General features: G+C 41.7%; 1 protein-coding gene across 2 annotated transcripts in view; it reads left to right on the top strand.

Moving 5' to 3' along the window:
• Window positions 1–13,877, top strand: part of PDGFRB (platelet derived growth factor receptor beta) — a 229,019-nt gene extending 215,142 nt beyond the window's left edge. For both annotated transcript variants that reach the window (XM_069199532.1, XM_069199531.1), the window contains exons 20-23: window positions 3,942–4,041; window positions 5,507–5,612; window positions 9,656–9,894; window positions 13,371–13,877. In XM_069199532.1, the coding sequence (XP_069055633.1) occupies window positions 3,942–4,041; window positions 5,507–5,612; window positions 9,656–9,894; window positions 13,371–13,509 (584 nt within the window). In that variant the 3' untranslated portion in view covers window positions 13,510–13,877. The remainder of the gene's footprint in view (window positions 1–3,941; window positions 4,042–5,506; window positions 5,613–9,655; window positions 9,895–13,370) is intronic.
• The last annotated feature ends 4,056 nt before the right edge of the window (window positions 13,878–17,933 follow it).

The raw sequence follows: 17,933 nt of genomic DNA, 5'->3' as shown, positions 1-17,933 counted from the left end.
CCCACCCAGGAGCAAGGACAAATATGTCAGAGCTGCACCACTATTCAGATCTTTGCTGGAAGAAAATACTGGAGAAGAAGGACTGCCATGCTGAACCTCAGCCTGCACCTGAAGAACTGCACTCACAAGGACTGCACCAGATGCACACTTTGGAGTTCACCAAGAAAATAACTTTGCCTTGCCTGTGCAGTTCCAGCAGTGGACTCCCAGTAAGCTACGGGTACAAAAGAGCTGACCAGAGTCCCCTGCATCAAGTCCTGCAAGAAGACCCCAGTTAATCAGCGTCCAGTTGTCATTTGAGGATTCTGACCAGGTGCATTCTGGAAACTGTAATCCCAACTCCCAAGGAGCAACTCAGAGCTTCTGGAACCTTGTATCAAGTTTGTGGACACTTCAAGGACCCAAAAAGGACCTCTGGCTGGAAGAAGATCCAGAAGTTTGGAGATGCTTTGAATAACTGTTGTAAAAAGCTCCTTAAGTTGAAGAGGTGCGTTGTGGGAATTGCAGTCCCAGACATCAAGATGGAAGTCAGAGCCTCTGACCCTTGGCCGGTGCTGTGAATCACTTTCCTGAATCAAGAAACACTTCTGAAAGTAAGTGCAACAGTGTTATATCATGGGTGGCCTGAACTCTGGAGTTTGTCCCTGTCAAGGGTGACCTTTTTTTAACCCTTTGGGCACTTTTTGCTTCTAAGCGCTAGTTATACTTCTAATCTTTAAAAATAGATGTCTCTGGTTCCCTACATTGGATGTTTGTCTTTTGGGTGTTTAGTTAAAGACTGAAATATTTTCTATTTTTATAAATTGGTGTTGGGTTTTTATTATGTGTTGTGTTTTACTTATTTACTGTTTTATTGATATTAAATGCTTTACACACCTGTCTCCTAAGTCAAGCCTAGCTGCTAGTGGGCCAAGCTACCTAGGAGTGAGCAACGATTAATTTACTGAGACCTTGACTGGGCATACTGGGGGGTTGTGACCTATTGCTAATTGTAAGTACCTACCTGCCCTTACCAATAATTCACCTTCCAACACCACAGAGTGCAATTTAAAAAACAATGTTAAAAGAAAGACTCACAGACGTTACTTTTCTATCAAAACATTATTAAACATTTCTATAGTAGTAACTACAATTAAACATTTCATTGTGTGAATTACTGAACTACACATATTTGTATGCTCACCCTTTGATAAAGCCAATAAGCGTACTTCTTATATATTGGTGTAGTGACTATTTGACAAAGTCAGTAAGTCTGTCTGAGTGCATGGGGTTGGATGCCAATGGGGGAATGGATGCAGGACCTGGTGAAAGCCAGGCCTTGCGGCCAACCCCATACCACACACAGCTGAAGACCGTCAGTGGCATGGGGTTGGCTACGCATTGGTGGTTGGATGCAGGGCTTGGACAAGTGGTAATAAAATGTTACTTTTTGTTAAAAAAAACTTGAAATTCATAGAAAAAAACAAAGGTTAAAGTGACCTTATAGTTAGGAACTGCACTAATGTCATACTTTATATTAAAAAACCTTAGAAATTCACTGAAAAAACAGAATAAATTAACATTACAGTTAGGTGGAAATTTCAATGATAACAGTTTTCTTTAGTAACTATAATTTGTGCTGTGAAGAAGTGCTTAATTTGTGCTTGTTGTTTCCGGTGCTGAGCACCGGCACTTATTTGTGAGGGCCGGGGCTAATTATTATGCCTCAAGCATTAGCTGCGAGCAAAAGACACATATGTGAAAGACGGTAGAAGGAAAAACGAAAAAGCGTCATAAAGGGAGAAAGTAGAAAGTTGCAGGATGAGCTGAAGGGGTAGGGGTGGCCTTAATGGACTGAAGAGGCCCGAGATGGCTTCAGGATTACCTGCCTCAGTATTCAGTGCTGGCAGATTTAATTACAGCAGCCTCGTGTTTAAGAGAAGGGCTTTGAACACCGGCACCTCTTAATTTACAAAGTAAGCACTGCTGTGAACTAACCACAACTCGCACCCTCACCATACACTTCTAGTTACCCCGTACATCACACCACTCATGACATGTTCTATAACATTATTGATGACGTGACTGCAGCACTGTGCATGGCAGGGCCCCACAACATAGAGCATGAGGCAGTGGGTGAGCACATGTAAGCCATTGGCTCTTTTACATTGTGCGTACTGGCATTGTGCCTGACCATAAATGTAGATTCACCTATAAGGAAGTATCTTTCAGGACTGGTGGGTCAACACTCATATGCCAAATGAGTGTTTCCATCCATCCATTTGTCCCCCTTTTATGTTTTTAACCATGTTGGTGTGTTTAAACTATGTCTTCTGGTTACACTAAATCAAAGCCAATACTATCTTTTATTTGCACCATTATTACTCTTTGCTTGGCAATGACTCACAGTTGAATTGGCTTTTCGCTCCGTATAGTTCATCTACCCAACCCAGCATTCCTCACCTTTATTTTTACCATTTTTGGTTTACTCGTGTAGCCATTTTGGCAAGTTCGCGCTATAGAAGTACCTCATAAATAGATCACTTTCTCTGGCTGTTTGACATGTCTCCTTGTCGTTGGAGCTCACCATCTGTTGCTGATTCTTTATATTTGATCCCTGAATATCCGAGGAAGCAATGCTGGTATCCTGGTTGTTACTTCGCTCCGGGTTTTGGCCAAACTGACGGACAACAGCAGGTGCTCTTGTGTCTTACCTCTCCCTTCCCCGTTTTCACCTTCGTGCTCGTGTGAGGTATTCACATGGTCAATACCTCCTGGAAGAGTCGGGAATAGCCAGGACTCTCAGATGATACGTCTTTGGCTGATGCTTGACACCATGACTCACCTCTGCTGGACAGAACACCATGTTATGCAGTATGCAGCTGCTCAAATTATCTAATGAGTGAGGAAACAGTGACTCTATGGGGCAGATTTACAAAAAACTGGTGCATCAGCACTGAGGCACCTGTTTTCTTGCGTCACCCATAGCCCACATAACAACACCATGGGTGTGCCATTTTTACAACACAGCACACCCTGGTGGTCGTTAGGACTATAGTGTCAAGCTTTTTGATGCTATTGTGGTGCTTTGCTGCAGGACGGCCCTTTGATTTCAATGGGTGAGTCATTTCAATGTCTGCTCTTAGCAGGTGTTAAAAATGATGGAAGAAATGGTGCAGTGAAATCTTGTAGGTTTCACTGCACCATATTCTTCGGGCCTCCCTGTTCCAGGACTCCCACTTCGCATACATGATGCCTGGCGCAGGCATAATGTGGCACAAGGGGGTGCAAAGTGGCACAATGCATGTATTGTGTCACTTTGTACATATGGGGCTACTAAAAAGCCTTCATAATGCCACATTAACATAAAAAAGTACGTTAATGTGGTGCAAGGAGGCTCTAGGGGCTTGTAAATATGTCCCTATATTCCATGCACAAGTAGTATGGACACAGCCTTATGTTTTTTAAATAGGAGGGGATAAAAGTTGGTTTCAGTAAATCCTTGATCACCCTGTACTGTGTGCAAATGTTTACGTTATGAACTATTATCATTACTCTTGTGTGCCCCTTTGAATATTGTTGTGTATGCGTAACATTTATGAGTACATAAAATGAACGAATAAATACACAAACAAATGTTGAAAGGTTCTAGCGGGGCTTCCTAGTCTTCCGGGATGAAAATACTGAAAAATGTTGATAATAAGAGTAGAAACATTTTACGTGCAAATAGCTAAAAGCACAAAGACCATCACACCAAAAAGCCTTTACTTAACCAATACCACATGAGAAACGAAGGTACAGTAGCGAGACTTATGGAGCTGGTTGCATTGACAATGGTCTAGATGTTTTTGATGTAGGACTACGTGGGCTTGGCATTCTCTGGCTTGAGACAGAAGAGAGAAGTCTCCAAAATGTCTGTTATGTCAGAGTCACATAAATTTGTATGTTTCTTACTTTCCTAGGTGGAACCCCTTACCCGGAGCTGCCCATGAATGAGCAATTCTACAATGCCCTAAAACGAGGTTATCGAATGTCTAAGCCTGTTCATGCATCAGAAGACATGTGAGTCCCTAAATGTTTGTCAGTTTCACACAGATCAGCTAGCCTTCAACCAGCTTACTTTGCACCTTTTCTCAAAGTACTTAGCTCTTTTCATTGTGAAGTGATTAAGCTCTATTCAGAATAGCAAGCTGCATCTCACATATCTATCTTTATCACCTCTATTCACCATAACCTCCTCTCATGTATCCTTATCCTCCTTGACTTGTCTGCCACTTTCCACACTGATTGCTTGTGATCCCACTTTTGCATTCCGTGGCTTTACTAGGATTGCTCTTAATTGTGGCTCCTTATACCTCTCCTAAAACAACTCTGTTTTCTGGTTCAGTCCCCTAGCATCTCTCTCTAAGTAGACATACCCCAGAGCTTGCTTCAGGGTCCTCTACTTGTCTCAGCCTAGACCACTTCCCTCAGTACCATACTCTCTTTATTTTGTTTCTCTTATCACAGATGTTTATATCACCTTTACCGCATCCCCACTCTCAAATTGCTTTACCACTCTCTTCCAATGGATGGCCCTATGTTCGCCTATGCTTAATTTCAATGAAACCACAGTCCTGTATTTTTCAGCCTCTTTCAATCCTATCTTATCCCCAACTACTCCCTCCTTATTACTCCCTTGCTCCCTTCTCCTCTGCCTGAATTCTTGGAGTATTATGTGGCTCGAGTATGCATCTAGAATCCTCCCTCTCCTCTACGTCCACAACAACCGGTTCCTAGTTCATTCAATACCAAAACAATTTGTCCTCACAATCCACGTCACTCAAAAACATACCAGCTGGATTATTGTGGTAGTCTGCTCATTGATTTCCCAAAGCAATACTCCACTTCCATCAACAAAGCTATGAGCATAGTTTATTTTTCATTCTTTCTCATCAATAATCCACAGACCACTACAGAAAGCAAGTAGGTTGACCTTAAGATGTAGGGCTGAAATCCTTCTGCTGCTACAATTGCAATCATTTACTGTGCCCTGCCAACCTTCCTCTCCTATCTGTTCACTAATCCCCAAGTACTCCTGCTTCTACTTAATCCCTGCTCAGGGACACCTGCACTGTTAATCTCAGGTCACTCTCTCCCTGATGCCATCTACGACTGCTGTTCTCAGACCCCATCTCTTCCACTTAGAAACCCATCAAAGCTGACACATACCTCCTTCAACCCCATTATGATCAAAATCACGCCCTGATTGTTTCACCATGTTAGCCTACATAGGCACGACAATTAATCCCCCAAATATTCAATATAAATATGCATGTAATTTTCTCAAATGTCTTCTGTCTCCTGCCCTATCCATCACGTCTCAATAATTTTCGAATGTATGCATCCACCAAAACTGCCTATTTATCTTATATATAATAAGGTCTTACTATATACTCTTTTATGCTTGAAATACTCCTAGTACTTTGCAAATAAAGAATTAAAGGAAGATGTGGTGATCAGGTTGACTATCTCCTCTTTTATGCAGCTATGAAATAATGCGCAAGTGTTGGGATGAGAAGTATGAGGCAAGGCCATCGTTCACCCAGTTAGTGCAACTGATGGGAAATCTGCTTGGGCAAGACTTCAAAGAGGTATGATGAACTAGACCAACTATAAGTGTGTGTCAGAGTATCCTGACCATAAATACTGTACTTCAAAAATATCATGGCCTAAACATCAAAAACCCAAAATAGCAAAAAGTAAATATTTACTATTCTTAACTTGGCATCCGCATATCTAGAAGGTATATATATTGATAAGGTACATATATGTATAGTTAACTACAGTAAAGCCTTTACTAACCGATATGTACTTACCATCACAATATTATGGTAGGCCTTATTTTATCCACAATATGTTCACAGAATGATATTTCATCCATGGTATTTCGGAAATATACTCCTCCTATTACAGAGGAACAGGTATGTAAACTAAGAAGGGATTTTTGGAGGAGGAATAAATATGTGTATATCAGTTGTTTGAAAACATCTTGTTGATTTCCTTACTTTCAATATCTTAAGATTTTGATAAAAGGTGGCCTTGACGTTTTCCCTACAAATGTTAGTAAACGTTTATCACTCATTATTATATTGTCATTATGTAAACAAGCATTTGTAAATGCTATAAGTTTCACCTTGTCCAAGTCTCTCCCCCAATCTCGAGCAAGGGCAAATACATGTGTTCCGTGTTTTGGAGAGGTTACATAATCATGTACACTAACATACCCATTACCTATGTTCACCTGCACTGATACTTGTGTTCTCTGAGCCTGCCTGAAGTTTATTGTATTCAAAATTATTTACATTTGTGCCATGGCATCATCATATCAGGGCTGGCCACAAAATGCTAGGTATCTCAACCATTGTGCACAGTGAGCATGTTGCCGGGGATTGTCACCAATGTGTCTGAACCTGCGTGTTGGCAGAATTCCAAAATTGTGCCTAGGCCAATTTGTTGCTAGTAATTACCAACATGGTGTCAAGGTTAACATGTTGCTAGAGATCCCTACCATTGGCCCAGGACCAACATTTGCAAGAAACTACCTCTACTGTATCAGGGCTAGATTGTTGCCAGGTATTACCACCAATGTGCAAGGGGCATCAATGTGTCATGGATTACCAGAATTATGCTTGGGCCAGCACCTTGCCAGAGATTACCACCATTGATCAAGGGCCAGCATTTTAGTGGATATTAATACCATTATGGCAAGGCCACCATATTGGAAGGGATAACCACAATTTTGCCAGGAGCCACTTGTTGCAGGAATTGGCATCACTGTGCCAGAGATTACCACCATTTATTCAGGCTGGCGTTTTATTAGAAATTACCACCATTCTGCTAGGGCTAGCCTGGTGGCCAAGATTACCATTGCTGTGCTGTGGTCAGCATATTTCCAAGGATTACCATCATTGCGCCAGGGCCATCATTTTGTCACAAATTACCACCATTGTGCCTGGTCCAGAATTTCACATCAGCAGTTGGGGACATAGACATTCAGGCACATGAACACACCAAAACACAGATATGAACAGGTATTTGTACACACTCAGACCTCTACGTTCAAAACACATACACTTGAACACATGCACTTGCACACACATATGAGCTTACACACACACACACAAAACACACCCAGACTGGCAAACGTACATGCAGTGCAAAAATATGTTTTTACTTCTCTTAAGTAAGGGCTCCAGGTGCTGTTAAGGTGTGCTTGTCTCGTCTCTTCTCTGCAATTCTCTCACAGCTCCCCATCAGCACTCCCAGGAGGAGGAGGAACAGAAGGGAGGTAATGGTGGAGTCCTTGGGTAGCTTGAGATGTGGAAGAGCAATTTGGGGACAAGCAGGTATGCACAGGGGTCGATTAACTTGTCTTACAACTTCAGCTGCTGCTCATGGTGGCATGTTATGTTATGTCAGTATAGCTTGCTACAGCACATGAATCACACCTGAAGAGGTATCTCAGCGCTGACGATAACCAGGCAAGACAGAATGCAAAGATTAAAATAGGACTGTCTGATGAAGCACCTGTCTCTTGCCTTCTCTCACAGGCTCCTGGAGCTCCTGTTTGGTAGGCCCAGAAGAGGTTAGAGAAGGGGAAGCAGCTGGGGGAACCTGGAAGAGGAGGAACAAAGATGGGCACATGTGGGTGTGTGAGGAAGATGGAAAGTGGTCAATACAGAGGTGCTGGGGTGTCAGATTTCATGTGTTCTGAGAGGTGAAAGTGCAGGCACAATGAGGACACTTGTGGATGGTTTTGCTTCTCTCCACAATTACATCTCCATGGACAGATAGAGTCAGAGCAGGAACTCATGAACAGGAACTTCTTGCTATGCTTGTGAAGATATATATTTGACAAGCTGACAGATGTAACGAGTGCCATGCTGAATGCCTTGTTTTTCTTTTCACCCACAATAGTTTTCGTCTCAATTTAAAGAACATTGGGCATATGTACAAACACATTTTCCCATAGACACAGAATGGGCAAAACTGTTTGGTACATCTGGCCCATTGTTTCTTAATACTAACTACTTAATAACACATGTATCCTTCCCAGGGCTGCTTGAGGCAATGTAGCCTTACAGCAGGAGCAGCAGAGGCAGCAAACAGCACCGTTTTGCAGTTAGAAGTTCTGAATATGGTTCTTTTCCTGGACAAAGTTGAGCACCTCGGGGAAAATATATTTTGCCTGGGGTGTCATTAACCCTTGCATTGCTCCTGATTTTCCCTGAACCGGGAATCCAAGGGACACTCAAAAATGAAATGCAATGAACGAACATTGTCTTTTCATAATGCAAACACGTGTAGGAATAAGATTGACAAATTGCATTTTGCTTTCCATAAAGATAAAAGAAGCTAGTTTGCAACATATGTCCTAACTTTACCCGATTGCGGTCAAGCTCGGGCAAAGTATATGAAGCCCTTGAGAATACCAGCTCTCCCACACACTCTTGAAAAGAGGTCATGATGTATTAGTCCTTCTCACTGGGATATGAGGAGAAATGGGTGAAGAGAAATTGGCACAGGGGGTGGTGGTCTGCATGATCCGGTTTTGTCATAGGGTCTTCATACACCAAGTCTTTGGAGCCTGACTGCATCTGTCAACCTGTAATTGCATACCCAACCTAGAAGTAAGCATTGCCGAACTGGTTAGCAGTCTTTCAATCCTCTGCAGCCTTCACTGCTCAGTCCTCATAAGTTTTGAATTCCTTCTCCTGCATACGTGTGTGGGTCTGTTAGGGATGTGAGACCAAGGCAGCTTTCTATCTTTTAATGCATCGTTCCTACTCGAGGCCTGACAATTCTTTTTGTGTCATATCACTCTCAGAACACCAGAGTTTTGTAACCCCAACTTTTTTTTGAAAAAAGTATTAATTATGATTGTATTAACAGAAGATGCCAAACCACTAGACGTCTGAAAAGATAATAAGCTTTTCATTAAGCTCTGTAACCTCTGGCAATCTTAAACCCAGACACAGTAAACTGAGATGGAAAATGACGGTTTATGAATATTGGAAGGGCATATTTTCAATGAAGATGATCCTCAGTAAGAAACTCTTAGTTTTTCATATAATTAAAATATAAATTACATCAGGGCAACCATAATGTAGGCTTACTCATGATCCTGATCTTAAGATTGAGTTAAAAGAATATGAGGCGGTCCACTCTGCTTCCAAAAGCAGAAAAAAGAACCTCCAGGTGGCAGCTACATATAACATTTGATGTCATTGAGGGTCGGCATGATTCCTCCTTTGGTTAACATCCAAAATGAAAGAAATAGAGAAATAGGGAAGTTTTCAGGCCTAACCAATATATGGCAGAATAATACACAGCATGTGAATCTGAAAGACCTTCAACCTGCAAACCTATCGTTACAGGTATGTAATCTGTTTAATATCTTTATCCAATATCAGTGCAATAACTGCTTTATTGGGTAAATAATTATTGGGTTTAATAACATCTCAAGTTTGGCGGGTTGCAGACAGGCAGAGATGGGTAGGCCTATTATGAGAATAGTCCTGATAAGATGATGCTTCTGATCCGTTAGTAAGGGGCCAGACGAGAGGACCTTTCATGCCAATATCCCCTGGGTCATAGGTATTCTCTGTTTTGTTTTTCCCTTGCATCACACCAGAAATATGAAAAGGTGAACGAGGAGTTTCTGAGAAGTGATCATCCAGCAGTTGTTCGAGCAAGACCCAGAGTAAAAAATCACATTATCACAGCCAACACTGGCCCAGAAGAGCATTTGAACCCAATCAGCTACACAATGGTGGCCCCCAACAGTGACAATGACTATATCATCCCTCTCCCGGATCCGCAGCCCGAGGAAGCAGAGGAAGTCGCCAGTGGGACAGGGGAGAGCCGGCCCAGGTATGACAAGAACACGAGCATCAGCAGACAAGAGTACACCTGTGACAGTAAATCTGTGTGTCTCTAAAAGTATGCTTCGGCGTGTGTCTCTACAAGTGTGTGTGTATATATCTGTGTGTGTGTGTGTGTGTGTGTGTGTGTGAATGTGTGTGTGTGTGTGCATGTACCTATGCATTTATGTTTTGGACACAGAGATACATAGACAGGGGGAGACACACAGACATGATCAAGAGGGAGATAAATGAAATCAATGAAAGAGGTACTGTGATAGACAATCGAAGACAGAGACTGACAGAAGGAGAGAATAAGAGGGAAAGGGAGACAGAAAAGGGAAAGTACAAGGCAGGCAGGTTATATCCCTCATTTCGAGTGCTCACCCCTTCCCTTCCCACCGCCTTGCAGAGTAATAGAGTCTCGCACTCATACTCTTGGGAGGAGAGGATACGAGAGGCAAATGCAAAAAAGACAAACTTGGTCAAAGGTGTGGCTAGACTCACACCTGCTCAGTGCCAGAATACCTTTCTGGGTGGCAGTGCACTCTACAAATCTGCATAACAAAGAGCGATACATAAAGGCAGGATAGAAGAGGGACACAGAGAGCAACAGAGAAAGTTCTGGAGAGAATGAAAGCTTCAGAGGTGAAAAGGAAGACAAACACAGAGCAGAAAGAGAAAGAAAGATGAGGAAAAGAAGAGCTAGACAAAGTGCAAGAGAAAGACAAAATACAAGAAATAAATCAAACACTCTGCATACAATAATAATCCAAAAGTGGCATCCCTTGCAGCCTTAACTTTGTTAGCAAAAGAAATTCAACAGTCACAGCTTTTTTTTTCCTTTATCTTTGGGACTAGTCAGTTTCATACATTTGACGTGGCTTGAAATAGCCAAAAGCAGAACTACCCTGGTTTTGCAAGATTGCTGCATCAGGAGTTATAGCGCCGTGGGTAAATGCACCTCTTACTCTTATTTGACTGTATTCAGTGAGACACCATTGGATCCGGGTATGTATTTTTTTAATTGTATCTTTTGGGACTTTTACTTCCTGAATCCATATCATACTGTCCTCAGATAACACCTCAGATTGGGTGATCATAATTAAGAACCATCAGTCATATTGGCTTCTTCAAATATTTATTGATGAAGAATATTTCAGAATACTTTAGAATTAATTGTGTTTACATGACACAATTTTCAGGATAAGGTTAAGTCGGAGAAGTACAGAGTTTGATTGCAGAAGCAACCTTTCCAGTCTTTACGTGGCAAGTGAACAACAGTAAATTCTGCTCATGCTCACGTAATTTTAGAAAAGTGGAAATTCAGACTTTAGAGTTAACGCAATAGTTGTTAACGTTTCTAGTCATCAGTGATCACGTGTTATGGTGCCACTTCTTTCAGAAGTAAAAGCACCGTGACCCACTGGTTTTCAAAGGGCATAAACCTATGTGCCATTATAAATAAAAACAAACCGCATGAACAAATTATGTAAAACCTAGACAAAAGGGTTACATTGCATTATGCAAAGATACAACTACTAGGACTGCCATTCTATAAGTTGAATTAACACTTTAGAGAAAGCTCAGTTTAATGTCCAAAAACTAAATTCGAGCTGTGAATTAGGTTTGACTTGTCAACTGCCATTCCCAGGGGCCTCGTCTCTGTGCAGGCCCACCATGCTTCATAAAGTGGTTTAATTCAGAAAATATTAAGAATATCTCTCATACGTAGCGAGAACATTCAACATGCAAGATGCATTTTCACTGTTTTCACCACCTCTACTGGATGTATTTCCAGGACCCACATAGCATGGCGGTGGCAAGGGGACGGAGTCACAAGGGCCTTTAACTCATCCAAAACCCCTCCTGCTACTATGATCTCCCTAACCCTTTCCATAGACTCTTCCCTCCTCCATCCTCCCTTTACTCACCCCAAGCCTAAATCCTATAACCATAAACTCCCAATTAACACTTCTGGATTCTTCCCTCCTCCACCCCTCCATTTTACTCCAGTCAATCCAACTAACAAACTCACATATCTGCAGCTCTAATTAACTCATAATAATAATAAAAGTGTACTCATATTTCCCTATACTAATCCATCACTAATTCCTTTTGGGTTCCGGAGTAGCGTGCTACTGGCCGAAAAGCGTTTCAATGCCTCGTCAGGGGTAGTAAACTCTATATAAATACTATTACCATACAATACAATACAAGGGGTACTTAACTGAAGATGACAAAGTGAGAAGGGGGCAGTCACAAGAGGAACCAGTCATCAGGGCTAGACAGAAGGGCAATGAACTCCTGCATTGCAGAGTCCCTCAGAGCTGGCCTGGATATTTCACCCAGGTCTCCCGCCAACCAGGTGGGAGTTGCTATGGCTAAAACACAGCCACCCACGAGGCAGCAAACGGAATACAGCACACTTCCTGCCGCCGGTCCATTGGAGGAATCTGCTGCATCTGACTGGCAGCTTGGTTGCCCATGCGTGTGTCAGGCCAAGACACTTCCACAAGTCTACCAGCCTTTCGGAGGCACTGGTTATTTGGAGGAACGGTATTTCAACAAATATCGAAATTAAACTATCATGTGGACAGACTACAGTGTCAAGAATATTGAAGACATAAATAGTGTTTAGGTAAATTTCTATGGGTAGGCAAACTTTAAATATGCTTAACTCCACATATATGTACCTTGACGATATATATATATATATATATATATATATATATATATATATATATATATTATATATTTTTTATATTTTTTCTTCTAAAACTATATATATATAAGTATATATATATATATATATATATATACCTATATATATATATATATATATATTCGAGGTATGTAGATGTGGAGTTAAGAATAGTAAATCTATACTTACCTTGTTGCTCTTACCTTCTCAATATTTTGGTCTTCGATATTTTTGACATCATATTCTGTCCACAAGTTATCGGTTTCCTGGATATTCTGTCAGACATCCCGCAGGGGGGTAGCTTGGTCAGTAAGACTCGGAGGTGTGAGCTTCAGATTGCCCAACAATCACGCTGGCATATAATGTTAAAAATGGATCATACAAAAGCGGAGCACGTGAGAGGGACGTAAGGGGCAGTGAAAAAGGAGAGAAATGCGGATTGGTAGGAGTACTAAGTGAGGCAAATCACAGTATTTGGTAGAATATCCAACATCTTGAGGACTTTCAAAACAGAGATGGGAGAGTGTGCGTGCGTTTTTGCCAGTGTGTACCTTCAAAAATCGGAGGTGAAATCTAAAAAATACCTCACCCTACCCGACAGAAAGCACCTGTATCCAACTATTCATCAGAAAATACATTTATTGGTGGGTGTATTACCCCAAACATCTCCCCCCGAAGCCCCGCCCCTGACAATACAGAGGAATCTCTCAGTTTTGTGACATCTAATTACCTGTGAACGATAGACGATGGAAATAACGCTCTTCATTCTTTTTTCTTGACAGCTCTGCTTTGGAGGAGGGGCACACTGCGTCCACCATCTCCTGCGAGAGCCCGCTGGAGCTTCAGGATGAGGAAGCGCAGAAGGTGCCATGCCAAGAACAAGAGTGTGAGTCACCGGAAGTGGAGGAGAGCTTCCTGTAGCAGAGACCATGTGTGAAAAAAGAGATTGATTCAAGGCCTCGAGAACAGAACGACTTCGGGCTCTTTCCCAATCTCGGAGGGCACATTTTTCAAATTTCTAAAGGACATTTGGGATTCTCAACTGTCGAGTTGGAGTGAAAAAATGGACATACCCTCCACGCACTTTCTCCAGATGTTTCTGTTTTTATAGTTTGAAACTCACGGGTACGAAATTTAAATATGAGTGAGGAAGTACAAAGACATTCACCAACCCGGAGCCAAAGCAAGAAAATCACAATATAAACCGGCCAAAGAAACAGGCAACGCCTGATGTGAATAAGGGCCAGATTCCAGATCCTTCAATGCCTCATTGCCAAACATGAAGATGGAAAGAAAGAAAGAAAGAAAGAAAGAAAGAAAGAAAGAAAGAAAGAAAGAAAGAAAGAAAGAAAGAAAGAAAGAAAGAAAGAAAGAAAGAAGGAAAGAAAGAAAGGAGGAAAGAAAGAAAAAAAAATTGGAGGTTTACCTATTTGAATACTCAACGTGAACGCGAGACAGATAGAGATGTGTGTACATTCTTAATCATGATGCATCTCTGTCTGGCAGAGTATGTTCTGTACTCCAGCTGTAGAGCCCAGCTGCCGACACTGCACTCTGAGTCAACGTTACTATCACAGCTTCCTCAGAGCAGCTTCTGCAAAGCCTCTGTGTGCAGCAGGAAAAGGTGTAAATATAGCTTGGCTGGAAAGCACCAGCACTTTCGGCAAAAGGAACATTTCCAGCCCTCATTGGACACATTATTCATCAGCCAGTAAGTGCGAGAGGCTGGAACTATGTGAGGAGGATGGGGTGCTCCCAGGTGTTGTGGAGTCTGGAGGCCATGGAGAGCAAGAAAGTGGCATCTGGCTCTTTTTTATATTTAGGACCCGAGCTGGTCTTGGGGATATTACCTCCTCTCCTTGGAAAGCCAAAGAAGAGGAGGAAAGCCAAAGCTTTAAGGCTGTTTTTTACTGGACGTCGCAAGAGTCCCCATGTAGGAAGATTAAAGGATGGATTTTGCACTTATCCTGGTTCGGAGCTCTAAACGAGGTCTCCGAAAGAGCAGGAATGGGACATGTTAGATTACCCTCTCTAGCCTCACTTGGACCTGGTATTGGAAGGGTAGAGACAAAAATAATCCATTTGCTTCAGTAACGTTTCGTAATTGAACCTTACTTTACAAGTGTAGAGATGGAATTTATTAATATGTCCTCTTTAAGGTAGAGGCATTACATGTTTATTTGCCTTCAGTAGCGTAACACCGGCCTGCTCCCAGGAGAGTTGCGATGGAGCATGTACATTTGCTTTTACTACGGTCATGTGAAACTTGTGTTAAGAGGGCAGAGGGAGAACATGTTTATTTGCCCTCAGAAAAATCAACTGGGTCTAGTGTTAGGAGTGTAGAGCTGAAACACTTTCATTTGCCCTCTGTTCATTTTGATGGGTTTGTTGTTGTGAGGGTAGAGTGGGAGAATATCTGATGGATGAACCTGTTGTTGGCAGTAAAAGTGACTAACAAACACTATGGCCTAGATTTAAGGATGTCCTTGCGCCATCTAACTCCACGTTAGCATCTTTTTTCTGATGCTAATGTGGCTTTAGAAGGCCAAAAACGCTGCACCATATCTACAAAGTGGCGCAATGCATGCATTGCACCACTTAGCGACCCTTTGCACCACTTGTGTGCGCCATGCATACTGTATGCAAAGGGGGCGTTCTGGCGCAAAGAGGCACACAAAAAATGTGCAGTGAAATCTACAAGATTTAATTGCACCATTTTTGGCACCATTTTTAACACCTGCTGAAGGCAGGCATTAAAAGAACTGACCAATTGGAATCAATGGGCCTCCTTGCACTTTGCTCCACTAGCATCAGAATCTTTTATGCTAGTGGAACAAAGCGCCACAATATTGTCAACAATGTTGATGCTATTGTTCCTAATATAGCCATTGTGCACCATATCTTAAATATGGTGCACCCATGGTGGCGTTAGGGGGGCGCAAGAAAAGTGGGGCTTCAAGATGTGAAGCCTCACTTTTCTTAAATCTGGGCCTATGTGTCTGATTTCAGACCCAGTGGGAATGGGCACTGGTCACCTCCATTACTTGGCTGTGATTGCCATAACACAACCAACTTCACCCCGAGCTGTCAGTTGCCCTTTGATGGTGTATTCAATGCTTTGTCCCTATGCGCATCCCATTGTTCCTAAAAGACTCTTTGAGATGTACTTCCCCATCCTGGGCCATGTTCAGTATCTATCAGGCCAGATGACCTTGGAGCAAAGCAAAGGAAGCAGGACTCAAGACATTCTCCATAGTTACAAAGTCGCGTTCATTATATTTTGTCACAAAGTTTTTATATCATTAGTCCAGAAAATAAGCCTTAAACTATGCACATTTTTTACAAGTCACTTTCTTACATATGTAGTTTTATATAATTATAGAAATATATTAGCGTTTTAGTCTATACATGAAGTATATATGAGGGCATTTTCATATTCATGTTACTCATTCTGTGATGTGTGGCAAGAAGGGGGTTGACTATTTGGAAATCAGGAAATACAGGACCGAACAGTGCCTCTACGAGGCTGGCAGGGTCGAATAGTCAAGTGACTCTGCCCAGGCCTAACAGTCTATCATAGGCATCTACCTGTTCAGAATGTTGCTGATATGACAGTAGGGGAGCCTGACTCTCAATCAGACGGACCAAGCATATTAAACGTTTTATGTCACTTTAAGATGTTTATGTAGTTATATGTTGAGATTTTCCCATATATGTTGAGCAAACAGGTTTGAAATAAAACCTGGGCCTTTGGTGCTGGCAACAGGCTTGCCAGACATGATTAATAGTTTGTTTGGTTATTTAAAACACATACCTATTACAAAGCTTAGGGTTTCCTAAAAAGAGAGTTCTCCTTAATTGTGGGCTTTAACCCTGCATCATAATATTGCTCTTTGTCTCACCTCAAGTTTTCCACTTTACATTGTTGCCTTTGCACTTCAGAGAGGGCACGAGTTTGCAGCCCTAGGCCTCTTTCCAAGTACTGCGTGTTATCAATGAAATTGTCTTTCTGAATGTTACTGGTTAAAAAGCAGAGTGCGTCGAGCACAAGCTGCAGCACATTTCATGTACCCTGTGTGGTAACACCTAATCTAAAAATTAGAATCCTACCTCTTTCCCCAGGCATCTCATTGCTGTTGCTCCATCTTTTTCTCTTTGGTGCTTCAGAAATGTCTGTTCAAGGTCAGCCTGAAACCCCACACCATTCTCAGCGTTCTAGTCGTAATCCTGGAAATGTCTTTAGAAATCCAATTTGTCAAACAAAAATATACATACTACATTTTGCATGAAAAAAGAACACGTCAGACACTCTTGGTAGTTAGTTTTTTTTCTTCTCTACAGAGATTTGTTTTCCTGTGGAGAAACCCCTTGCTTTAATCCCTCACCAATGTGGATGTGTTCCCTTTCCCTTGACTACCCTGAAAGGGATTTACTCTTGCTCTTGATAAGAGTAAATCGGTGACTGTTTCCAGGGCAGGAATAGTTCAGAGAGTAGATTGTGAATACTCACAAATGTCTACATTTGCGGATACTCACAGTCTTCTAGGGCCTTGCCACTCTAGACTCCCACTCGCCTCCCACAGAAGCATATTTTGGCAAACTCTGCGTGAATACATGTTTTTATGAGTGCAAAATGATTTTTGTAAATTGCAAAAGTCACTTTGCACTCTTGAAAAACTGGTTCTCCTGTAAGTTAGACATACTCTGGCAAATAACTTTGTGAATGTGGCCCACAGTGGCAACCAATCACAACAGATGGTGTTTACATTCACACGGTGCTCATTAATTGGCTGCTATACATCCTAATATTGGTACGGACTCAGTATCTGAAAACACATAGAGAAATGGAGATTCATCCTGGGATGAAGATATGAAGTCAAAGGGTACGCATTCTTGGGTGATTGTGTTATGTAGATGAGGTACTGATGATTTGTAACTTTAGTTGACATGAATTTTGTCTCCCATTTGTCACTGTTGTTCATAAGTACCTCAGGAAAGGAAAAAAAACAAATTGCAGTTGTTTAAACAAAGCTGAGCTCAAAACAGTCAAGCTAGTACATTGAGTAAAATATAGAATAATGATCTCTGCCACCAGGGTCATTGAATATCGATTACAGGGAGGCACAAATAGTGCTTTCGATATTAAAAGAGCGTGAAATTAATTTTTTACACTTATTTGTATAGGGAAGACCAAAACTTCAAACTTTATTTTGTGCAACCATCGTGAAGTTATATGGAAAGTTGTTAAATTTTACGCAGTCCCCACCTTTGACAAAATCAGTACTTGTGAAACACTTTATGATGTAAAGAATCCATAAAAAACGCTGCATACGTTTGTCATTGTG

This window comes from Pleurodeles waltl, chromosome 7 (genome assembly GCF_031143425.1).
Source record: "Pleurodeles waltl isolate 20211129_DDA chromosome 7, aPleWal1.hap1.20221129, whole genome shotgun sequence".
Lineage (NCBI taxonomy): Eukaryota > Metazoa > Chordata > Amphibia > Caudata > Salamandridae > Pleurodeles > Pleurodeles waltl.
The sequence above is the reverse complement of the archived record's forward strand: the minus strand, read 5'-3'. Positions and strand labels throughout refer to the sequence as shown.